Below are 27,293 nucleotides of genomic sequence, written 5' to 3' on the forward strand. Positions count from 1 at the left end.
TAATTATGAAACGTATTTAAGAACTCCTTAAAATCCCAAAACATCTTATTTGACTTAAATCTTTTTGTTTTATTTTTAATTATGATAAACTAAGGTGTTACAATTTTTTTAATACACCATTTTGTTAGTGTCATTATAATGCACACCGGTGCCTTGTTGGTGGTGTGTCTCACCTTTTTGATAATGTCATTTTGACCGTAATTTTATGATCTGTGCACCATTCTAATGTGTACGGTTTAACCTTTTTATATTGTGCATCTTACAATGTGTACATCTTTATGATATCGTTTTGATGCATCATTTTGGTAGTACAACTCTCATGGTATCAAATTGTTGCATCTTTTTGTTGGTGTTCTTTTGGTGTACCTTTGTGATGGTGCAACTCTAAATGTCGACCACGGAAATGAGTAATAAAAAATATATTATTTATTAATGAATTATGTTAAGATCAACATAAATTAACTTCAAAAAATAATAAATTAAAATAACAAAAATTAAAATAAATAAGAATAATAGTTTAGAGAAGTTTGGGTTGAAGCACACTAGGCGCCATCCTTAAAAAGAAAATGTTCCATTGTATTGGTATAGATTAATTTGCAATGTGCCCCTCTCCTAAGATACGACAATTCATTAAATCAATCATGTGCAACAAAGGATCTTTAAAACAAATAACATCACTCCAAAACACAAAACACTTTTATAATAATATTAAAAATATATCTCATAAAAGGGGAGAATATTTTCTGGTATATCTTAACAGATTTCTCATTTCTCTTCGCAATTCTTGCTTTCGCGTCACCCACGTCTCGTACGCATGCAACAATCATTCTGTTACGCATTCTATTACTATTTTATTATATATCTTTGTTCCTTTATTCCTTTTACCGTCTATATATATACCACGTATGTAAACTTTATCAAAGTAGGTTGTTGTTGATTCATTCAATTCCTTTTTGTTCTCTTTCTCTCTCCCACATGCCAAAGTTTATTATGGTATCAAAGCTCTTCCATTGAAAAGTTCTACTGCGTGTTTTTTTACCTTCTCAAGTTATCATGGAGGAGGATTCTCATTCAACGCCTTTTCATAGTTTTCTTTATCTTCATCCTAGCGAGAACCCAACTACAACACTTGTATCACCTGTTCTTGATTCAACAAATTACCACTCATGGAGTAGATCCATACTTATGACCCTCAGTGCCAAAAAAAAATGGAGTTCGTAGATGGAAGTGCTCTACAACCACCAAAATCAGACGTTACTTATCTTACTTTGAGACGATGTAACAATATGGTTGTCACATGGCTTATACACTCAGTTTTTCCTCCTATTCGTTAGATTATTCTCTAGATGGACAAAGGAGATTAAATTTGGAATGATCTTGAATCAAGGTACTCCCAAAGTGATCTACTTCGTATTTCAGATTTGCAGCACGAAGCTTCCACCATGCAGCAAGGAGATCTTTCCATTACTGAGATTTTCACAAAGCTCAGAATTATTTGGGATGAGTTAGAAAATTGCATAGTAGATCCTACGTGTTCATGCACCCAGAAATGTTCGTGTAATGTTATTCCCACCATTGTGCAAAGGAAGTGAGAAGACCAAGCGATGCAATTCTTGCATGGATTAAATGAACAATATAATACAGCAATGTCAGATCCCATGCTCTTCTCATGGATACCATCCCACCTATTTCCAAGATCTTCTCACATGTTGTGCAGTAGGAACGACAACTTTTGGGATCCAATTTTGTTGCAATACTATTACAAAAACTACCATTATCAATACTGCCTCTTCTATTACGTACACTTATTGTGGTAAACAGGATGCAGAAAGTGTGTGTTATCGAAAGCATGACTTTCCTTCTAATCATGAAAATAAAAATAATAGAGGAATATCTAATCGGTCTGTCAAAATCTGTACTCATTGTGGGAGAAATCGACATATTGTAGAAGTGTGCTACCGTAAGCATGGGTTTCCTCCAAGTTACAAAACCTCCAATAGTAAGACCTCTATTGTTAACAGCACAATGACTGATGAATGTAAAATCAATGATCAACAACAAGCCACTACCACCAAGGATTATCACTTCACTCCTCAGTAGTATCAAGTCTTGATGGGTGTAATACAACAGTGCACCAATGACAGCTCAGCTTCACCTTCCCCTCACACCAACCACATTAACTCTGTTTCATCATGTTCCACACAACCCTCACCACCTCCAGGTACAGTATTATCTACTCTTATCAACACAAAAATCTCCACCTCTTAGGTCATCGACTCAAGGGTCACTGATCATGTCTCTTCATCACTTTCAAATTTCTTCACATATCATTCTATTAATCCCATTACTATCAAGCTACCTATAGGTCAACAAGTTATTGCCACTCATGCTAGTGTAGTAAAATTCACTGACACCTTCTATCTAACTAATGTTTTTTTTTGTACCAGATTTTAAATACAACTTGATTTCCATTTCTAAGCTTGTTTCTTCTCTCGATGTGCAACTTATATTTTATTCCACACATTGTATTATTCAGGACGTGAACACCAAAGAGAAGATTGGTGTGACACCCTCTACCCCAACATTAATACACAATAAATGTAAACGATAATTTTTTTTCTTTTTGAGTAAATAAAATATTTCATAGTTGACAACATCTTTTATGGATAAAACAATTGTCTTAAATATCATAAGGTAGAAGATTCACATTCGTAACTCATAAATCATAGAAAGTTAACATGTAAGTATCAAAATTCAAGAAATCATATAAAGGAAAATATAGATTAATTCCAGCAAAGGTGGCAGTGCCTCCTAGTTAGGAATTAATTTATAACTTCCAAATCATGTAATAAAAATAATATGACAAAGTTGCACATTTTGGTCTTTTATCAAGAGCATTCAAAATTACAAAAGAAAAGGAAACTAAGGCTTTTAAAACAATAACATCCTAAACTAAGCCTAGCTATGGCCGATGTCACATCCTATCAGAGCATGCCCAGCTGAAGCCTTAAGCCTCATCACCAACATCCTCATGATGATGATCACCTACAACATAATTTAAACATATACAAGAATAATAAGGGAGTGAGAAACATCTCACTCAGTTTCAGGTGTAGAAATAAAGGTTAGATAGCACACACACAACAAATATAAGTCACATATAAACAATACACATACATAATCAATATCACATATATACTTATTTATCATGCTATGATGTCATGGACTCGACTCATAAATGCATGCATGTGGCGCCATATAGAAGTTTCACATTTCTCATAGCTTGTTACATCACTGGTGACCCTAAGGTACACCTTGTTAGCATGTTACGTCGTGGGTGACCCTAAGGTACACCTTGTTAGCATGTTACGTCGTGGGTGACCCTAAGGTACACCTTGTTAGCATGCTACATCGTGGGTGACCCTAAGGTACACCTTGTTAGCATATTTCATCATTGTTGACCCTACGGTACGTACACCTAAAATATCTTAGTACATCACTGGTATACGGCATAAGTGGCACACCTGGAGTTATATGTGCATATGATGCATGCCATACATTCATTATTTAATTGACTCAACATTTGACATATTACATAATTTCATTTAGTACATCATGTCATCATTTTTCATATTCTCATAATCACAGCTTGTCTCAATAGTCCATTCTTATGTCTCATGTCATTTGTGCATATTTCACATGGTCATGTCATAATTATTCCTCATAATTTCCGCACAGGAATCCACAGAGAGCATTCTTATTCATATTAAAACTTATTTATTTTTAACATTAATTACATATTCATTTATTACTTCCAACAAGGAACAAAGTAGAGCAAATAGAAAATAAAACACAATACATTAATACGTTGCATGTTCCTAGAAGCATGCAACAGGCAAGGGATTGGGAGCCAATCTGACAATCAAACTATCCAACAATTATTCTCACACCCCCGAGCGAGGTTTCTCACTCCCCTCATACCTGGATAAGCAAGAGCTAAAACTTGAGCAAGACCTTGTTATTCTCTTCCTCTGGACTCTTTCTTTTTTTCTTTCTTTCTCTCCCTCTCTCTTTCTCTTTCTCTCTCTAAGATTTTACCTTCTCACTCATTTATAATTTTCTTTTCACCCCATGCCTCCTATTTATAGGCATTCAGTGGTACCCGGAACGACCTGTTCTGGATTCAGAACGGCCCATTCTGGACCCTTCGAATATATGTAAAATTTTCAACTGGAACGACCCGTTCTAAAATCAGAACGGCCCGTTTTCAAAAAATCAGAACGGCCCGTTCTGGGGTCCATTTTAACACTTATTGACCATAGTTGGAATGACCCATTTCCAACTAAGGTTTTTAGGCAATTTTAGAATCTTGGAACGGCCCGTTTCACTTTGTGAACGGCCCGTTCTGGAATAACCCAAATGGGCTTCTTTACTACTTTGGAATAGCCCATTCCACTTTTAGAACGACTCATTCTGCTACATTAAAAATAGTTTACTTACATTGTTTGGAACGGCCTGTTCCACTTTTGGAACAGCCCGTTCCTGCCTAAAAAACAATAGAAAAAAAATTTCATAAATAATTTAAATTATTACAAACCTTTACAATATTCTATAAAACCCCTTTAATTAACTAAAATAACTATAAGAAAATAATTTTTATAAATATTAAAATAAATAATAATTAATATTGTATTAGTAGAAAATTTGGGGTGTTACAATTCTCCCCTCCTTTTAGAAATTTCGTCCCTAAAATTTACTTGAAAACAGAAATGGATAAGCTTATCGCATCTTGCTTTCTAATTTCCATGTAGCACTTTCTTCAAAATTTCCTCCCCAAATGACCTTAAGCAAAGGGATTTCCTTTCCTCTCAGTTGTTTCACCCTCGTGTCATCAATCCTTAAAGGAACCATTTCATAGGTGAGATTATCCTTCAATTGAATGTTGTCAGACTCAATGATATGGGAAGGATCATGGATATACTTTCTGAGTTGGGAAACATGAAAGACACTATGGAGATTTGAAAGAGATGGAGGCAAGGCAATTTGATAGGCTACTTCACCAATCCTTTTAAGAATTTGATAGGGATCGATGAAACGTGGAGTAAGCTTACGAGATTTCAGTGCTCTGCCTACTCCTGTCCAAGGAGTGACTTTAAGGAATACATGATCACCTTCTTTAAACTCAAGGTCTTTTCTCCTCTTGTCATTATAACTCTTTTGCCTACTCTGGGTTGCTCTAATCCTCTCTTGGATCATCTTAACCTGTTCAGTAGTTTCTTGAACTATCTCAGGTCCTAACATGGCATTCTCTCCAAGTTCTGGCCAACATAAAGGTGTTGTACATCTCCTTCCATACAAAGCCTCATAGGGTGTCATCTCAATACTGGAATGGTAGCTATTATTGTAGGTAAACTCTATCAAAGGTAGGAAACTATCCCAACTACCCCCATGTTCAAAGATGCAAGCCTTCAACAAATCTTCCAAAGACTGTATGGTTCTCTCAGTTTGGCCATCTGTTTGGGAATGGTAGGCTGAACTCAATCTAAGCTTGGTGCCTAAAGCCTTATGCAAACTCTCCCAAAATCTAGAGGTGAACCTAGGATCTCTATCAGACACTATACTAGTAGGAACTCCATGCAACCTTACGATCTCACTGATGTACAACTTGGTTAACCTCTCCAAAGGGTACCTAATATTAATGGGAATAAAATGGGCAGACTTAGTCAATCTATCCACGATGACCCATATAGCATCTAAGTTCTTCACAGTCTTAGGTAACCCAACTACAAAATCCATAAAGATGTTATCCCATTTCCACACAAGCACATCTAAAAGTTACATCAGACATGAAGGTTTTTGGTGTTCTACTTTAGCTTTCTGACATACTAAGCAGGCATACACAAATTCCTCCACTTCCCTCTTCATCTTAGGCCACCAAAACATCTTCTTACGGTCATGGTACATCTTAGTGGCTCCTGGATGGATACTAAGGATACTCTTATGACTTTTCTTTAGGATTGCTCTCTTAAGCTTTGGCACACTAGGAATGCACAACCTATCCTTAAATCTCAAGACTCCATCCACTCCAAATCTAAACTCACTCTCCATACCTTGATTCAAGTTCTCTACTTGACTCAATAAGAAAGGATTTATCTTCTGACCTTCTCTAATCTGCTCTATCAAGCTATTAGTCACTCTCAAAGCTCTCAACTTAATACTCTTAAAGGTCAACTCACACCCTAAGCTCATATCCCTAAACTCCTCAACCATATGCAATTCCCTAATCATCAAAGAAGACACTCTCAAATATTTTCTACTTAAAGTGTCAGCTACAACATTAGCCTTTCCGGGGTGATAATTCAATTGAAAGTCATAATCCTTAAGGAACTCTAACCATCTCCTCTGCCTCATATTCAATTCCTTTTGGTCAAACAAGTACTTAAGGCTTTTATGATCACTAAAATCCTCAAATCTAGACCCAAACAAGTAATGTCTCCACAACTTAAGTACAAATACTATTGCAGCTAACTCAAGGTCATGGGTAGGATAGTTTTGCTCATGAATTTTAAGTTGTCTAGAAGCATAGGCTACTACCTTGCCTTTCTACATAAGCACTCCTCCTAAACCCAATTTAGAAGCATCACAAAATACCTCAAAAGTCTTACTAGGATCAAGTAACACTAACACAGGGGCACTAGTTAATCTTCTCTTAAGCTCTTGAAAGCTTTCGTCAGTTTAGTCAAAGGAAGAGCTGGCCTAGAGAAATCCTCTATAAACCTTCTATAATAATTGGCTAGTCCTAAGAAACTCCTAATCTTAAATACTGATTTAGGAGTACTCCACTCTAACACAACTTCTACCTTAGCAGGATCTACAGCTATCCCACCCTTGGATATCACGTGTCCTAGAAAGTTCACACTATCCAACCAAAATTCACATTTTGACAATTTAGCATACAACTACTTCTCCTTAAGGGTTTGAAGAACGATCCTAAGGTGCTCAACATGCTCCTCCCTAGTCTTAGAATACACTAGGATAGCATCTATGAAGACCACTACAAATCTATCCAAGTAAGGGTGAAGGATCCTATTCATGTAGTCCATAAAAACACCAGGTGCATTAGTCACACCAAAAGGCATAACTAGATACTCATAGTGCCCATAACGGGTCCTAAAGGCAGTCTTAGGAACATCCCAAGCTCTCACTCTAATATGATGGTATCCTGACCTTAGATCTATCTTACTGAACACACAAGCTCTAACTAGTTGATCCATAAGGTCATCTATCCTAGGAAATGGATACTTATTCTTAATGGTCACTTTATTTAGTTGCCTATAGTCTACGCACAACCTCATGCTCCCATCTTTCTTCTTAACCAATAAAACAGACGCTCCCCAAGGCGAGACACTAGGCCTAATGAATTGTTTCCCTTGCAGTTCCTCTATTTGTTTCTTAAGCTCAACTAACTCTTTAAGGGACATCCTATAGGGTGCTATAGATATGGGTGAGGTACCTGGTACTAAGTCTATGCTAAACTCAATCTCTCTCTCAGGTGGTAAACTAGACACATCCTTAGGGAATACTTTTGAAAATTCTCTCAATAAGGGAATCTCATCTAGCTTACTATCAGTCTCAAGTGTTAAGGAAGCGAACATCATGTACACTCTTTCATTTTCTTTTAAACAAGTTTTAATGTTGGCAGCACTAAGAAATTCTGTACTCTTACATTCACCAAGGGAAATAGATTTATCAAAGCAGTTTAAAAGGACATGGTGGGAAGATAATCAATCCATACCAAGAATTACATCTAATTGACTAAGAGGCAAACAAATTAAGTCAACTAGAAACTTCTTATCCGAAATTGTCAAAGGACATTTCAAACACACTAGGGATGTGTCACAGGACCATTAGTAGGGGTTTCAAAAACTAAATCAAAATCTAACAGACACAGGCAAATTCAATTTTTGGACACAAGAGACAGAAATAAAGGAATGAGTTGCACCAGAATCAAATAGTACAACAAAAAGAGTCTCAGCTATGAAACAAGTACCTTGTATCAAATTTTCTGACCGAGTAACTTCAGCACCACTAAGAACAAATACTCTCCCTACAGTCTTTGGACGCTCAATTTACGAACCCGATCCAATAACACGTGTTCTTGGAGGTTCAGGACATTGGGTGCTGATGTGATCTTTACCATTGTAGTTGAAGCAGGTAACTTCCCTGTCACGACACTCAGACTGATTAGGACCAATACGTCCACACTTCCCACATCTTCCTGAAGGAGTGGACACAGACCCTCCAACACTTCAAGTAGCACTAACAGTGGATCCTCTAGTAAATGACTTGCTTCCATTAGCAATAGCTTCACTCCCTTGAAATCTAGTAGGAGCGGAGTAAGGCTTATTCCCACCCGAAGTACTAGAACTCACAGCACGGATAGGACCTCTAACTCCTTTATAGAAAGCAGCACGAGCACGATTATCACGATCATAAATGCTGCACTTATTGACCAGAGTGGGAAAGTGATATATTTCCTGATAGTTGATTGTAGTTTTCACTTCAAGATGCAAACCATTTACAAATTTTATGCATTTAGCCCTTTCACCACCCTCACCATGGTAGTGTGTAGAATAACGGACCAAAGCATCAAATTTGGCAGCATATTCTGCCACTATGTTGTTCCATTGATTCAGCTCAAGGAATTCCATTTCTTTCTGACTCCTCACATCATCCGGGAAATACTTCTCAAGAAAGACCTTCTTGAAGTTATCCCAATTCAAGTTCACTCCTCCATCAATGATCCTTCGAAGTGCTCCTTCCTACCAAAAGTGAGCATCAACAGTCAACATAAAGGTGGCCAACTTCACCTTCTAAGCGAGGGGACAATCCATAACGTTGAAGATCTTCTCGATCTCCATTAGCCAATTCATAGCAGCATCTTGGTCATATCCTCCTTTAAAGGTAGGTGGGTGATTTTGCTGAAATTGCTCCAACCAGTTAGGAGCTACTTCAGCCCTATTGTTATTATTCATAGCTTGTGCTAATGCTTGAAGAGCATCAGCAATCGTACGATCATTTCTACCGGCCATAATCTAAGAAAATAGTATAATTACTAGACATCAATCATCATACTAGCATATCAATAAGTCCCACAATCAATTCAGTCCTTCATTCATTTACCAAACAAGCATAGTAAACTCATAACTCACGGTCGATTGGATCAACCTGCTCTGATACCACTAAATGTGACACCCTCTACCCCAACATTAATACACAATAAATGTAAACAATAAATTTTTTTTTCTTTTTTAGTAAATAAAATCTTTCATTGTTTGATAACATCTTTCATGAATAAAACAAATGTCTCAAATATCATAAGGTAGAAGATTCACATTCATAACTCATAAATCATAAAAATTCAACATGTAAGTATCAAAACTCAAGAAATCATATAAAGGAAAATATAGATTAATTCCAGCAAAGGTGGCAGCGCCTCCTAGTTAGGAATTAATTTATAACTTTCAAATCATGTAATAAAAAAATAATATGACAAAGATCCACATTTTGATCTTTTATCAAGAACATTCAAAATTTAAACATATACAAGAACAACAAGGGAGTGAGAAATATGTCACTTAGTTTCAGGTGCAAATAAAGGTTAGATAGCACACACACAATAAATATAAGTCACATGTAAACAATACATATACATAATCAATATCACATATACACTCATTTATCATGCAATGATGTCATAGACTCGAATCATAAATGCATGTATGTGGCGCCATACGGAAGTTTCACATTTCATCACTAGTGACCCTAAGAAACACCTGGTTACATCACTGGTGACCCTAAGGTACACCTTGTTAGCTTGTTACATCACTGGTGACCCTATGGTATACCTGGTTACATTACTGGTGACCCTAAGGTACACCTTGTTAGCTTGTTACATCACTGGTGACCCTAAGGTACACCTGGTTACATCACTGGTGACCTTAAGGTACACCTTGTTAGCTGGTTACATCACTGGTATGCGGCCTCAGCGGCACACCTGGAGTTATATATGTATATGATGCATGTCATACATTCATTATTTCATTGACTCAACATTTGACTTATTACAAAATTTCATTTAGTACATCATGTCATCATTTTTTATATTCTCATAATCATAACTTGTCTCAATAGTCCATTCTTATGTCTCATGTCATTTGTGCATATTCCACATAGTCATGTCATAATTATTCTTCATAAGGTCTGCACAGGAATCCACAGAGAGCATTCTTAGTCATATTAAAACTTATTTATTTTTAACATTAATTACATATTCATTCATTACTTCCAACAAGGAACAAGGTAGAACAAATAGAAAATAAAACAGAACACACTAATACTTTGCATTTTCAAAGAAGCATGCAACAGGCAAGGGATTGGGGGCCAATCCGACAATCAGACTATCCAACAATTATTTCCACACCCTCGAGCGAGATTTCTCACTCCCCCCTTACCTGGATAAGTAGGAGCTGAAACTTGAGCAGGACCTTGTTACTCTCTTCCTCTAGACTCTCTCTTTCTTTATTTCTCTCTCTCTCTCTCTCTCTCTCTCTCTTTCTCTTTCTCTCTCTAAGATTTTACCTTCTCAGTCAGTTATAATTTTTTTCACCCCATGTCTCCTATTTATAGGCATTGAGTGGTACCCGGAATGACCTGTTCTAGATTCGGAACGGCCCGTTCTGGACCCTTCGAATATATGTAAAATTTTCAACTAGAACGGCCCGTTCTAAAATTAGAACAGCCAGTTTTGGGGCCCATGTTAACACTTATTGACCATAGTTGGAATGACCCGTTTCCAACTAAGGTTTTTAGGCAATTTTAGAATCTTGGAACGGCCCGTTTCACTTTGGGAACGACCTGTTTTGGAATAACCAAATGGGCTTCTTTACTACTTTGGAACGGCTCGTTCTACTACATCAAAAATAGTTTACTTACATTGTTTGGAACGACCCATTCCACTTTTGGAACAGCCCGTTCCGGCCTAAAAAAATAGAAAAAAAAAGTCATAAATAATTTGAATTATTACAAACCTTTACAATATTCTATAAAACCCCTTTAATTAACTAAAATACCTATAAGAAAATAATTTTCATAAATATAAAAATAAATAATAATTAATATTGTATTAGTAGAAAATTTGGGGTGTTACAATTGGTACAGTTGATGAGGAAGTTGGTCTCCACACCATGATGACTACTGTTGTTCAACCTTCAATCCTGTCAACTATATATAATCCTGAATGGAGCATCCAAAACATAGATTTGTGGCACTTTCGCATGGGACACTTGCCATATGACAAATTACATTCTATGAAACAATATTATCCATGTTTATATAGAAACAAACATTTCACGTGTAACACTTGTCATCATGCTAAACAAAAGAAACTACCATTTCCTTTAAGTCACTCTCATGTGTCCCAATCTTTTGCTTTACTTCACATTGACATCTGGGGTCCCTTCTCAAAAACATATATGCATGGTCATCGTTATTTTCTAACCATAGTCGACGATCATACATGATACACATGGGTTTTTCTTATGGCAAACAAAGCTAATACACGTAACTGTGTTACTAATTTCATTTCTCACATTGAAAACCAATTTGAAAATCGGGTTAAAGTTATAAGAATAATGAGTTTGAATTTTCCATGAATAACTATTGAATCAAAAGGTATTATTCATCAAACCAAGTGCATTGAAACTCTTGAACAAAATGGGATTGTTGAAAGAAAACATCAGCATTTGTTGAATGTCACCCGAACACTTCTTTTTCAATTCAAACTACCTTCTATGTTTTGGAACTTTGCCCTTATACATGTTGCATACATTATTAATTGCATTCATACACCATTCTTACAACATATGTCACCTTTTGAAAAATTGTATTGCAAACCTTGGGACTTTACCACCCTTCGTGTTTTTGGGTGTCTTTGTTATGTTAGCACACTCAAAGCTCATTGTAAAAAGCTGGATCCCAAAGCTAGTCCTTGTGTTTTTCTTGGTTTTCAACCACACACCAAAGGATATCTTACCTTCAATCTTAATACTCGCAGCATTTAAGTATCTCGAAATGTTATTTTTTATGAAAACCATTTTCCTTATTTCTCTCAAGATGCTCAATCTGTGTCATCCACTCCTTCTCTCCCTATATCTTCCACAAACAACCCTTGATTGACGACTACAATTTTCATCATCCTACACCCTCTTCTCAACCTTCTCATTCAATTTCTTCACTAGAATCTACAACTTCATCCCCTATTCCTAGTCACCCTACTCGTTCACGACACCCACCCTCATATCTATGTGATTACCATGTGACTTTTACGTCAATTGGACCATCATCATCTCCAGGTATTCGCTATCCTTTAGAATCTTTCATTTCATATAATCGCTTATCTCATTGTTTCAGTCATTTTGTTATGTCCATTTCTCTCATCACCGAACCCAAATCTTATGTTGAAGCTTCTAAAAGTGACTGTTGGATTAAAGCTATGACAGATGAGATCACTGCCTTGGAAGCCAATAATACCTAGACTGTTACATCCTTACCTCCCAAAAAAACTACCATTGGTTGTAAATGGATCTACAAAGTTAAACACAATGTTGATGGATCAATGGAACGACACAAGGCACGTCTTGTAGCTAAATGCTACACACAACTTGAAGGCCTTGATTTTGTTGATACTTTTGCTCCAGTTGCTAAGTTGACTATTGTGCGTCTTCTTCTCTCTTTAGTTGCCATTCACAATTGGTTCCTCAAACAGTTAGACATAAATAATGCTTTTTTGCATGGAGATCTTAACGAGGAGGTATACATGCATCTTCCTCCTGGTTTAACCACCACTAAACCAGGTCAAGTTGGCAAATTGAATCATTTTTTATATGGACTTAAACAAGCAAGTCGGCAGTGGTATGCTTGTCGTTCCACCTTTCTCATGACACACGGGTTTAACCACTCATCTGTAGATAACTCTTTATTTCTGAAGTTTACAAATTCTGCCTACACAGCCCTCTTGGTCTATGTCAATGATATTGTCTTTGCTGGGAATGATATTACTAAAATACAACATTACGAATCTTCTCAACCAAACATTCAGAATAAAGGATCTTGGAGACTTGACTTATTTTCTTGGTCTTGAGGTTGCTAGAAACAGTACTAGCATTCACCTAAGTCAACGCAAGTATACACTTGATATTCTCTCTAACATAGGCATACTAGCATGTTGTCCATCTTCCACCCCAATGGATTATAAAGCAGGTTTATCTTTTGATACTGGAACACCTTTGATTGATCCATCTGCATATCACCAGTTGATTTGGTGCTTAATCTACCTCACTAACATTCATCCTGATATTACTCACGCAGTACAACACCTAAGTCAATTTGCTTCTAAACCTACCACCTCTCATCAAAAATCTGCCTTTTGTATACTTCGCTACTTGAAGCAAGCTTCCGGTCGTGGTATTTTTCTTTCTGCTAACAACTCTCTTCAACTAAAATCTTTCAGTGATTCCGACTAGGCAGGTTGCATGGACTTACGTCGCTCCATCACAGGGTTCTCAGTTTATCTTGGACACTCACTCATCTTGTGGAAATCCAAGAAACAAGCTACTGTCTCCTACAGCTCCTCAAAAGAAAAATATATAGCTCTTACTTCCACCACATGAAAAATTCAATGGTTCACTTATCTTTTTAGAAGAATTTTGCCTCCCTTTCATTCGTCCTACTCTTCTTTATTGCAAAAAATAATCAGCGTTACAAATAGCTTGCAACCAAGTGTTTCAGGTAGCGCACAAAACACATTGAGATAAATTGTCATCTTGTTCGATAGAAAGTTGCCTATGGCTTACTCAAATTGTTACTGGTTTCATCATCTTCTCAACTAGCTAACTTATATACAAAAGCATTGTCTCCTTCTCATTTAAAAGAGTTGAGTTCCAAGTTGGGAATGTCTGATATCTATTCCCAGCTAGCGGGGGGATCTTAAGAAATTTCTCGTTTCTCTCCATAATTCTCGCTTCCGCGTCACCCACGTCTCGTACATGCATGCAACAATCATTCTATTACGCATTCGGTTACTATTTTATTATTTCTCTTTCTTCCTTTATTCATTTTACCCTCTATATATATACCATGTATGTAAACTTTATCAAAGAAAGCTGTTGTTGTAACATCCTAAATTTTGTAACTATTTATCTATATGTTTCAGCAAATTATTATATATATATATGTATTAAATATTACGTGAGTTACTGTGAATGAAATTTATGTAACATTTTCTAACAAGATTTTCTAAATTTAATAACATGTATTTTATTATCTAATTTGACTGTTTCTCGGACAGCGTTAGGAGCATGCTGTAAAATCTGAGAAACTCAATTTAAGAAAGTTTAAGTAATTTGTAACTTAAATAATAATTTATTGAGTGTAGATTAAGAATAAATACAGTTAAGAGAGAAAATCTCTAAATTAAAATTTATAGAAATTCTCTAAGGGTTTAACTAGAAAAAATTATTTTGCTAAAACCTTTAGCTAGAAAATTATGGAAAAATGTTCAAAAGGTTATAAATAATTTTATCATCAATATAATATGCTTGGAATAATTAATAAAAATGTATAGTTAGGTGAAATTAAAATACAAGTCTCAACCAATTAAATTATGACACATAAGCAAATCCTAATTTATTTAATTAATATTGATTAACATAATTAAGAGACGATCAAGAGACAAAAGTTTATATTTTTAATGGTCAAGATTCTAATGATGATATTAGTTTCTCAAAATTATAATTAATTTGTAAGATACTTTAATAATTCTACAATGTTCTAGAAAGTTCTACAAAACTCTCCAAAGTAGATATCTAATAACCAAATGATTAAATAGAAATCTAGAATGGATTAGATACTTAATCATTAAGATAACTAAATAACTCTACAAAACTCTAGAAAGTGGACATCTCATCACCACATTATTAAATAAATTGGAAACTTAATCATTAAGATACTTAAATAATTCAAGGAAATTCTAGAAAGTCCTATAAATATCTACGAAATGGACACTAATCACTATGTGATTAAAATATGTTAGGAAATATCAAGAAATATCTACAAATCTAGGAGATTGGAGAATAGAGGTGGAGACTAGTATAAATAGGAGAAACTATAGAAAAAAGCTCACCAACAACCCTTAACAACTAGACATAAACCAATGCCAAAGAAACACCAAAAAATACTCCATCTTTTCCACAACCAAGAAGGAAAACAAGGAGTAAACAACTAAAATTTCAAGAAAAGGGGAAGAAATGAAAAAGATAAGAGGAATAAAAAGAAGTATGAAAAGAAGAAATCAAGGAAATTAGGAGAAAACTAGCAAGCTTGGAGAAATAGTTCTGCGTTAGATGTTTAATTTTCTTCATGTCTATATAGTTGTAGAATAAATATTGATCTTTAATTATAAGTTTTGATGGATGGAACCTTAGGTTAGTTGATATGTTATTTGATTGTACTTTTTGATAGATTTGATGTTTTAAGGTTGAATCCTGAAGTGGTTGATTATTTATGATTGAATGTTGCTATTGAAATTGTTTGAATTGTATTTGAAAAGTTTGATTGAGATTAGTTTTTTGAAGTGGTAGATTAATAGTAAAGCATATTGCATATTGCATATTGCATAATGTGGTTTTGAGTTAAAAGAGTTTTGGGGGGAAAAGAAAAGAATTTCAAAAAAAAAATTGAGAAATGAATTTTGTATCAATGATATTTGATAGAAAAAAAATGAGTTTAATAATTTTGAAATGATACTTTTTATGTGAATTCTTTTCTTTATGTTTACTATCCGAGACATTGGTGGCAAGAGATTGATTTGTGATAGTGGCACTAGTGCAAAAATTAGTTTTAAAATCGGGGTTTTAAGATCAGTTAAAAGGTGGCCGATCTTAAAAGTCACGTGGTGGCAATTTTGTAAATAATGTGAACACTTTTAAAATTGGTTAAATTTTAACCGATCTTAAAAGTACTTTTAAGATCGGTCAAAATTTAACCGATTTTAAAAGTGCTACTTTTAAAATTGGTTATTTAAGAACCGATTTTGTATGTAGTATACAAAATCGTTTCTTAAATAACCGATTTTAAAAGTTTCGTCAGAAACCTTTTATCTTTCCCTCCATTCTCATTCTCTTTGATCTTTCCCTCCATTCCTTTTTTTACTCTCTCACGCTCTCATCTAAAGTCTCTAGCTTCTCATTTTCTTTGCAAGACTACTATATCAAGGTAACATTCTCATGCTCTTCTCGTGTCTCTAGTTTCAGTTTCGTTAATTCTGTGTAAATTTTGAATATGGAATGACCCGTTCTCATTGCAGAACGGGCCGTTCTGTAATGAGAATAGCCCGTTCTGGATTGGTTTTAACTCATGACAAGCTATGCTAGAACGACCCGTTCCAAATTACAGTTTTAGGCCTTTTACAACCTGGAATTGCATGTTCCAATTTTGGAACAGCCCGTTTCAGTTTAATTTTTACAAAGCCAAGACTTTTAAGATCAGTTATAAAACAACCGATCTTAAAAGTTAACTTTTAAAATTGGCTCTTTTAAAATCTGTTAGGGAACCGGTTTTAAAAGTTGAAAGTAATCGATTTTAAAAGCTTTTTTTCCACTAGTGTGGGTACTGTCAAGGACAGTTGATAATACGAGATGGACAAAGGAAAGGATCAAGTGAGAGAGAGCTTGATATAATTGTGAAAGTCTGACTGAGGTATTTTTTTTTTATGCTACCAATGTTAGAATGGGGTTTGAGTAGAATGGGTAAGATGAGACCTCTGGTCTGGGGGAATAGACCTTTAGTCTAGGGAGTGTTTTGGCATGGGCAATCCCATAGATGGCCAGTCTTTATTTGATTCTATGCCCTAGTAGCTTGCCGGGTGCACTGGCACTCTGACTACACTGTCTACTTGTTCGCGTTTAGTGGGGCATTGCCGAATCACTAGACAGAGTGATGTTAAGCTCTAGCTTCACTAGACACTCAAAAAGGAAAATCTCCATGAAATGTTGAGTCAAAATGATTTTTAAAAGTATATTTTCTGTCAAAATACGCATCTCATTCTCATAAGCATATTGCATTATTTGGATTATTATTAATGAAAAATCTTATCAATTTGTTGTGTGTATTGATAATTGTATGAACTTATTATGCACTTCTATGATTTGTTTGTGTGAGATGTGAATGAAATTAAATGTCTAACCCCATAAATATTTTTAAACCCAAATATTAGAGATCTCATAATGCAGAAAAATTGGATGTGCAGTTAGAAAGTCAAATGCAAAAATCTAGAGCATAGGATGAGGATTTTTATTTTACTAAGTTGTTATAAAATGGTTTGTAATATCTAGCTAGTAACTTAATTTTATTGAATAAAACTTTAATTAGATAAATTTAATTCATTCATTTAAATATTTTTTTCTATATATTATAATAATATAAATATTGGTAACCATAAATAATTAGCTATAATTAGCATATATAATCTAGAAAAGGGGTTAATATGTTAATTCATTCAATTCCTTTTTCGTTCTCTTTCTCTCCCACATGCCAAAGTTTATTAGTATAAAATATCTTTGTTGTTCATTTTTGTGTGTTTTTCCTTAAAACCATAAATATGTATAAGAAGTAATGGTAGCTATGTGCATCCGGTTTAGCTACAATGTGTAACCATAATATTGCCAACGTGCAAAGCAATAAAATGGCTGAGTGAATAAAAGCTAAAACAATATAATATATCTCTGAACATGTAGCAACAAATCGTGCAACTAGTGGCAAGTTAGAGACCCACTCAATGAAATCAATTAAAAAATATAACTGTTTTAATCCTATTAAAACATTAATTAAAAGAAATTAAGAAATCTTAAAATATAAAACTGATTAAATAAAAAATTTACTTTAAATTTTAAAATATGAAATAATTTTCCAAGTCTGATAGTGTCAAACTATTGCACCTTTCTACCGGCGTACACCTTTATTATGTTCAACTTTCTAAGTATGTCATATTTGTCTGAGTTTATGTCATATTTGTTTTCTGAACTTGTCTTTATGAATACACTTAAGAAAACTCAAAAGTATGTAGACTTTAACATAGAAGCCTTATGATTTTCTTGTTCCGCAGATTTGTCATAAATAAAACACAAGGGTTTTGGACTTAACATAATATTATAGGTATCGCTAATTTTTAGTCACTAACTTTTTATATTCACTTAAACGTATTTAGATTTTGTTTGGTTTATGAGGACTTCTGATGTGTATTTTAATGATGACTAAGTTAACCGTATTGTTATAACAAAGTCTCTATTTTCTCCCATATCTAACCATAGTTTCCTTATTAAAACTATTTCTTTTTCTGTACATACAAAAAATAAAATTAATTTTCCCATTATCCAAATTATGTGTTCTTATGCGTCTCTAGCTTTGCACTAGGCATTAATGGTATGTTCGGCAATTATTCTCCTTTAGTTAATTATAGGTTTGTTTATCTATAACAATTAATAAAGAAGATATATCTTATATTGGTGTTCACATTTTTTTTTTATCATAACTAATTTATTTAACAACTTTTTTATCTTTTAACTAATTTTTTAACAGGTGAATTGGCACTCGATAGTGTGGAATTCCAATTTGCAGATATGCGAATGCAAAGAGATACGATGGTTCCATTTCCACAGCAATGCCCTAGAGCAAACAAACAAGAATCACCACTCGTTATGGCAATCTTAAAAAAGGATAAAGGTAATTATTGTTTAATAATTTTAAATTTGCTATCATGTTTAGTCACTCAATTATCTGTATTTGGAAAGCGATAATTGTTTATGCCGAATAAAGATAAAACAAAATTTTTTACTTTATTTAAAAATCATTATCTCTGAATTTTCAAGGAGTTTGCATGTTAATTTATAATTAATCACCAATAATTTATTTTTGTATGTTTTAGTATGATATTTTCCTTGAATGTTAAGTTTTTTTAGTTTCCTTTTTCATTTGGGAGACCTCTTCTAGGGAAATCGTTGGATAGGATGGGCATAAGAAAAAAAGGGGAAAGATAGGGGGAATAAAAAAAAGGTATAGTGTAAAAAAAAAAGGTTTCCTTCCTTTAAAAACAAAGAACTAATTTATTATTATCAATCACACTAATAAAAACTAACATGATATTACTTCTGATTCATATGAGTATACATTTTTCAATTACTTGTCTCATGTTTTGGGCCTTCACAATCACTACAAGAAAATTGACTTATAGTGATGGACATAAACTATAACTAAAAGTTAAAAAAAAAAATATAAGTAAATGCTTATTTTATATTTACCTACAGATAGCCTATTTGTCCATTATGTAAGTTATATAATAACAGTTTTATTATAGGTTTTAACTACCACAAACAAGTGTAAGTACAAGTATTCGAGGTTCTACCTATATAGTAAACATTTATAGGTAGACACTTTTCTTGTAGTGAATGTTTATTTTTTGGAATCATCCTTGTCCTTGAGGTTGACGTTTAGGAATTGGGATTGAATGAACTACACAACTTTTCAAGTATTTTTGTTCAATATATGTAATTTCCATGATTTGTTGAAGCACTATGTTATGCCATAGAGTGAAAATGAAAATGGGGGTTGAAATAAACGTAGTAACACAGAAGAAGGATGTTAAATTGTGTGTTTAAAAACTTTTTCCCTTTAAAATATTTTCAAACCATGTTAGTTTAATACGTTAGACAATAAAGAAATAAAGCACTTGTGAAAATATAAAGAGTAGGGAAAGAGAGAATTATGCCAAGAGATTATACTATAGTCCACCCTTATATATATATATATAGCTTATGAGTTGTGTCCAGTCTCTTCTTACACTAAAAATATTTACTACTCAACTAATAGTTCAACCAAGTATTATCACCTTTCTATGCTTACAAAGTGCCAGCTACACCACGTGTTGGACATCCCAAGTATTCTTTCTAACCAAGCTTCTTTGAGATTTACAATGCATAGGGTTGAAGTTTTTTACAAGTATTTAACTCACTTAATTGAGAATAAGAAGGTTACAAACACTTTATAACATTAAGGTTACATGGAGTAGAAAGACTATTTACTAGAACGTCTACTAAAAATATGAGTTACAGACTTTGAATGCTTTACACTGATAATTCTCTCTATATTTTTTTTCTCTGGCTCTTGTAAATCTAATCTTGATCTTCATGAAAATGTTCTTATTATATAGATTTCAAAAAGAGATGTTGGGGACAACATCAAGGGGCAAAGCTTTTTGTATAAATTGTGTTTGTGCATCCTTTGTTGCATGTGAAATATGCTTAAGGCAAATATACCTTATTGCAATAGTAATAATGGATAAAGTCCAGATATTGAACCCAAAGGATTGGTTCAAGCAATTATCAACTTAATCTTGGTTTTTAGCAGTTTGAAGAAACAAAATTTAATTGAGAGAATATTAATTTATTAATTGAAAACAATGACTAGAAAATTGTTATCAAAATTCAAAGATAAAATCCTAAGAGTTGTGACTTATTGTTTCCGATCTCCCTAAATCATACAATTTAAATTATTTATTATAAATTTAAAAGTTTAAATAATAATTTATATATTTTAAAATGATAAGGATTATAATAATACCGGTATAACTTTTACTAAGTATTACACCGCTCAATAACTTTATATTAAATGTCAATTTTGTAAATTCAACTATTAGATTGAAAGTTCATATCACTTTATATGTTTATATCAAATTTTGTTAAAATTGAACAACAACTTGAAGGTAATCAAAGTGTTCGTATTTTAGTATATTTTGAAATGTATATATTACGCCAATTTTGTTTTACAAGAATGAAGTATCAAATCATCTTGAATTAATATAAAATTTTGTATATATGAGCTAAGAGTAAAAAACTTTCAATCTAATGGTTGAATTTAGAAAATTCACATTTAGTATAAAGTTATTGAACGGTGTAATACTTAGTAAAAGTTACATCGGTGTTATTATAACCCTTCTTTTTTAAAATATTATTTTTATAAATTAAATTTTAACATTTTAAATAAATTATTAATTAACTTAATATATTTATTCATCTTAAATTTAAGATATAAAATTCAAAAAATATATTTATTCTTGTTTTATATTTTAATTATCAACCATTAATAAAATACTAATTTAAAATCTTATCTAATTATATCATAATATTTTCATATCAAATTTAAAACCAGATATTAGTATGTTATTTTTTATTATCATTAATTTATAAAAATAAAAAATTTAAAATGATGATTTTAATAATATTATTTTTTACCAAATATTCTTTACATTACTTAGAGCATAAATTTTTTTATCCTGCATCCCCCAAGGTTATCTACAGAAAATTCGTAGGTAATCTAAATTTTTTCATTACCCACCCACCATATGTTATTTACTGAAAATTTTCGTAGATAACTAAAAATTATCTACAGAAAAAATTTCGTAGGTAATATTTCGTAAATAATTAAACATTGTCTATAGAAAAAATTCTGTAGGTAATATTCCGTAGATAACTAAACATTAACTACAGAAAAATTTCGTAGGTAATATTTTGTAAATAACTAAAAATTATCTACAGAAAAAATTTCGTAGATAATATTCCGTAGATAACTAAACATTATCTACAGAAAAAAGTTTGTAGGTAATATTTTGTAAATAACTAAAAATTATCTACAGAAAAAATTTTGTAGATAATATTCCGTAGATAACTAAACATTATTTACAGAAAAAATTCTATAGGTAATATTTTGTAAATAACTAAAAATTATCTACAGAAAATTTTTTGTAGGTAATATTCTATAGATAATAACAGTTTTTCTTGTAGTGTGTAAAGAGTAGGAAAGAGAGAATTATTCCAAGAGATTATACTAGTCCACCCTTATATATAGCTTATGAGTTGTGTCTAGTCTCTTCTTACACTAAAAATATTCACTACTCAACTAATATAGTTTAACCAAGTATTATCACCTTTCTATGCTTGCAAAGTGGCAGCTATACACCACATGTTGGACATCCCAAGTATTCTTTCTAACCAAGCTTCTTTGAGCTTTACAATGCATAGGGTTGAAGTATTTTACAAGTATTTAACTCACTTAAGTGAGAATAAGAAGGTTACAAACACTTTAAATCACTTAGGACTCTCATAACACTAAGGTTACATGGAGTAGAAAGACTATTTACTAGAATGTCTTCAAAAAATATGAGTTACAGACTTTGAATGCTTTAACGCTTTGAGAATTTTCTTTCTTTGATTCTTGTAGTCAAATCACTTTGATATTTCTCTATTTTTTTTCCTCTGGCTCTTGTAAACCTAAATCTTGATCTTCATGAAATTTTCTTATTATATAGACTTCAAAAGAGATGTTGGGGACAACATCAAGGGGCAAAGCTTTTTGTATCAATTGTGTTTGTGCATCCTTTGTTGCATGTGAAATATGCTTAAGGAAAATATACCTTATCACAATAGTGATAATGGAAAAAGTCCAGATATTGAACCCAACGGATTGGTTCAAGCAATTATCAACTTAATCTTGGTTTTTAGCAGTTTGAAGAAACAAAATTTAATTGAGAGAATATTAATTTATAAATTGAAAACAACAACTAGAAAATTGTTATCAAAATTCAAAGATAAAATCCTTAGAGTTGTGACTTATTGTTTCCGATCTCCCTAAGATAAAATTTATAAATTATGAACTAATATCGCCAATTTTACTTATGAAATTATTAACAATTCTATAATTCTAGAAAGCCAACAGTCTTTATATTAAGATAAAACAAAATTGATTATATGAGTTTTATTTTAACAATGAAGAATATGCGTGCAGAAGTGAATTAATAAATTAATTAAATTAGAAAAGCAGAAAATAGTTTCATTGTGTCAATTTTCAAAATTCAATTATTTTAAGTTTCTGTTAACTAAAAGAGTTTGATCATACACTTCTAATTAACTAAGATAAAAAATATTATACTAAAATAATACGACAATTAAAAGTAAACGATTCATAAATTCATCATGAGGGTTCATAGGGAACAATTACATCACAACCCTACAATGAAAGAACTAGCTAGACATACTGCTAGAACCCATTAAACAAAGGAAAATAATTAACCGTGATAGAAAGAATTCTTCTCCAAGGGTTTAACCTTTAGTCTCTTATTACAAAATCTCAATAACGAATACATGAGATAAAGAAAATATAAGATAAAATAGAGGTAAAATTTGGAAATGTATAAAAAGACTATGTTCTAGACATCCCTTTTTATAATAATAAAAAAATCAGGCGAACTTTCAAGCACGATTGTGCATATAAGAAGCATGACCATGCTTATGGCATGCTTAAGTGCAAGACAACGAAGCACAAGCATGCTTTCAATGAACTGGGCATGCTTAGTTGACCAGGCAGGACCGTGCATTTAGGGAGCACGCCCATGCTTCATAATATTGTAAGGGGACAATGGATATGCTTCATAAGAAGATTGGGTGTGCTTTGTTGGCCAACCACAGTTGTGGTTGTTGCTAAGCATAGTCATGATTGTTAGTAAGCATGGTAGTGCTTCTTGACATGGGCATGCTTTTGCTTGAACATTGTCGTGCATGTTGTAAGGGTCTAATTGCTTACTTAATTGCATGGATTTCTCATAAATTTTAAATTTCCCTTTTTCTGCACACTTATGAAAAAAGTGAAGTATTTCCAAAAAATTAACAATAAATTACAGGCGTGCAAAAAAAAAATGAATCGGTTTGAATTTGAAAGTGAATCGTACCACTTAAAAAAAAACCATAACAAATTTGAAAGAAACCAAACCACATTGTTTACATAAAATGGATTTTTAAAACCAAACTGCATTGGTAATTGGGTTCAATGCACTGGTGCACCACTTTTAAATGATAAAATAAAAATTAATCAAAATAATTTATTTATGTCTCTCATATCTTACATTTTACTGATTTATATTATTGCATAAAATGTTTGAATATTGCTTGCAGTCATTGTGTTTTTGATTTTTATTTTTTTTTAACTTTTTGATTGTCTTTAGACTATTAAAGTAAATGTCAATTCGCCAATCATGCTTCATAATTAATTTTTCAGATGACAATTATAGTTCTTTAATACTTTTGAGTTGACTTCTATGAGTTTTTGATGGACTCCTTCCACCTAGGAATGACCAATGACGTTCAAGAGGAGAAGGAGTTCCTTGCCAAAGCCAAGGTGATGACCTCAATGGTGGATGTTCCTTCAAGGGTGGAGAAATAAGGATGATGGGCGTGAGGTGTTTATGGTGGGCAAATAGGAGAAAATGGAAGGGAAATGTGTTTAGGTGGTTCTTGGTTGGCTCACTTCACCAAGTGGAGATGAAGACCACTCAATAAACCCTAAACTCACTCAAGGGAGGAGAGGGGAGGTCTAGGCCATGATGACCCAGGTAACTAAGGAGAGGATTTGAGGCAAAAATGCTCTCTCAAATTCATATATTCCAAAGTGTGTACAAGGTGCTAGGCTAAGGGTACTTATAGGAGTGGGAAGGCATCTAAGGTTGCATATAGAGTTGCATGGCCGTGTAATGCAGCCCAAATGCAAGCCAAATGAAACCTAAATGAACCCTAGATGATGTGTAGGTTCCTTCCTACCAAAAGACCAAAATACCCTTTGACCTAAAAATAGAAAAAAGTGGACTTTGACCTTACAAGTCAAGGTTTAAGCCCTAAAATAAATCCTAAACTAATTTGCCCCATAATACAAAGGCTAAATGAAAATACATAATAAATTCATATTATCTAAAGTACCCCAAAATACAAGGGTAAAAAAGGAAATAAAGCAATAAAATCCTATACTACTCAAAATGGGCCTAGGAGATGGATCAATACTCCACAATCATTATGAGTATGGCTCTAGGCATGGTATCTCCTTCATCTTCCTCCATTCTCTTAGCCATGGACCTAGTAATGGGTCCAACATGAAGCTCTAAGGGTGGCCCTTCATCATCCCCTCCTTCTTAAGAAGGATTTGTCCTCAAATCTTGAAGCTCATCCATGTCATTAGTTCCTAGAAAAGGGGTAAGATCACAAACATTAAATGAGGAACTAACTCCATAGTCAGCGAGAAGATCTAAAATGTATGCATTGTCATTAATCTTTTGAAGAACTTGGAAAGGTCCATCTCCCTAGGGTTGAGTTTTGACATCCTTTGAGTAGGGAATTTATCCTTTCTCAAATGAAGCCAAACCCAATCCCAAACTTCAAATGTCACATTTTTCCTCCCTTTGTTGTTATATTTGGCATATTTTTGGGTTTGTTTCTCAATTTCGCTCTTGTCTTTTTCATGGTATTTCTTTATAAAATTAGCCCTTGATACTCCTTCTTTGTGAAACAAAGAAGTAGTATCAGGGAGTGGTAGTAAGTCAAGATGGGTAAGAGGATTAAAGCCATATACAACCTCAAAAGGGGATAGATTAGTAGTCTTGTGGACTACCCTATTGTAGGAAAACTCTATATGGGAAAGACAATCATCCCAAGTTTTCTTATTCCCTTTCAATATGACCCTTAACAATGTGGATAGGGATCTATTCACCACTTCGGTTTGCCCATCAGTTTGTGGGTGACACGTAGTGGAACAGAGAAGCTTGGTTCTTAGTTTTTCCCATAACACTTTCCAAAAATAACTTAGGAACTTTGCATCCCTATCAGACACAATAGTCTTGGATAGACTAAGCAAACGAACCACTTCCTTGAAGAAAAGCATAGCAATATAGCTAGCATCATCTACTTTGTGGCATGGTATGAAATGAACCATCTTACTAAAACGGTTCACTACAACAAAGATAGAATCAAGTCCCCTTTGGGTTCTTGGGAGACCAAGCACAAAATCAATACTAATGTCAATCCATGGGGAGCTAGCTATAGGAAGGGGTGTATAGAGTCCATGAGGCATTACTCTAGATTTGGCTTGGAGACAAGTAATGCATTTAGAACAATGCTTTTGGACGTCTATTCTCATGTGTGGCCAATAAAATTTTGATTTTAAGAGACTTAGGGTTTAATCAACCGCAAAGTGGCCCATGAGTCCCCCTTCATGACTTTCCTTGACCAAAAGCTTCCTAATGGACCCTTGAGGTATGCAAAGTTTTCCCATCCTATAAAGGTATCCCTCAAGTAAGTAATATCCATCAAAAGGCTTTTGGAGGCATTTAGCAAAGATGGATTGGAAATCCTGATCAAGTTCATACAATTCCTTTATATTATCAAATCCAAGGATTTGAGACCCTTTATAAAAGCAATGTATGCCTCCTAGAGAGAGCATCGACCACTACATTATTCTTCCCTTTTTTGTACTTGATAATATAAGGGAATTGTTCAAGATATTCAACCCACTTAGCATGCCTTTTATTTAATTTCCCTTGCTCTCTAATGTACTTGAATGACTCATGATCGGTATGAATAATGAATTCCTTAGTCATCAAGTAGTGCTCCCAAACTTGGAGGGCTCTAATAAGGGCATACAACTCTTTGTCATAGGTGGCCCTCCACCAATTTGTTTGTATAAACTTTTTTTTCTTTTAAAAAATATTTTTTAATAAAATATAAAATTTTCTACCTTGTATGATGTGTTTTGTCTACTTAACTAGTCTTTGAGTTAAATGTCCAACTAGTAAAAGATTTTTGATTTATCTCTAAAGAGTGTACTGATCATGACTTTGTTCACAATTTTGAAAGAAAAAAATTATTTTTTCATAAGAAAACGGGTTTAAAAGTGGTTTAGTTCTTAAAACCAGTTTGAAATTGGTTTGGTTATGAAACCAATTCTAAACCAACTTTGAACTTGTTTATAAAAGTGATTTGGTTTTGAACCAGTTTATTGATGCGGTTCAAATGATTTATAAACCAATTCAGTTTGATAAAATGGTGTGGTGTGGTTCACTGTGATTTTTTGAAAAATCAAACAATGTACACCCCTATAAAAAATTAAGGCAAAAGATCAATGAATACTATCCCAAAATGTAGCATTTTGAAAGTTTAACGACCTCCTTACACTTGAATCTTGCTTGCCCTCAAGTAGAAAGAAAGATAAATAATCAATGTTCATGAAAATATAATCTTAACAATCAAGAACTCACTGTGTCTTCTTCAAAATTTATTAGTAGAATCTAGGGCAAAAACTCGTAATTGCTC

At 33.3% G+C, this 27,293-nt stretch overlaps 1 protein-coding gene across 1 annotated transcript in view; it reads left to right on the forward strand.

Moving 5' to 3' along the window:
- The window catches only part of LOC114915192 (uncharacterized), a 55,307-nt gene that overhangs the window by 17,218 nt on the left and 10,796 nt on the right, over positions 1–27,293 (forward strand). Inside the window, exon 4 of the mRNA XM_083065791.1 lies at positions 18,694–18,837. Within this exon, the coding sequence (XP_082921917.1) occupies positions 18,694–18,837 (144 nt within the window). The remainder of the gene's footprint in view (positions 1–18,693; positions 18,838–27,293) is intronic.

The sequence above is a fragment of the Cajanus cajan genome, chromosome 10 (genome assembly GCF_000230855.2).
Source record: "Cajanus cajan strain Asha chromosome 10, NIPB_CcT2T_4, whole genome shotgun sequence".
NCBI classification, from domain to species: domain Eukaryota; kingdom Viridiplantae; phylum Streptophyta; class Magnoliopsida; order Fabales; family Fabaceae; genus Cajanus; species Cajanus cajan.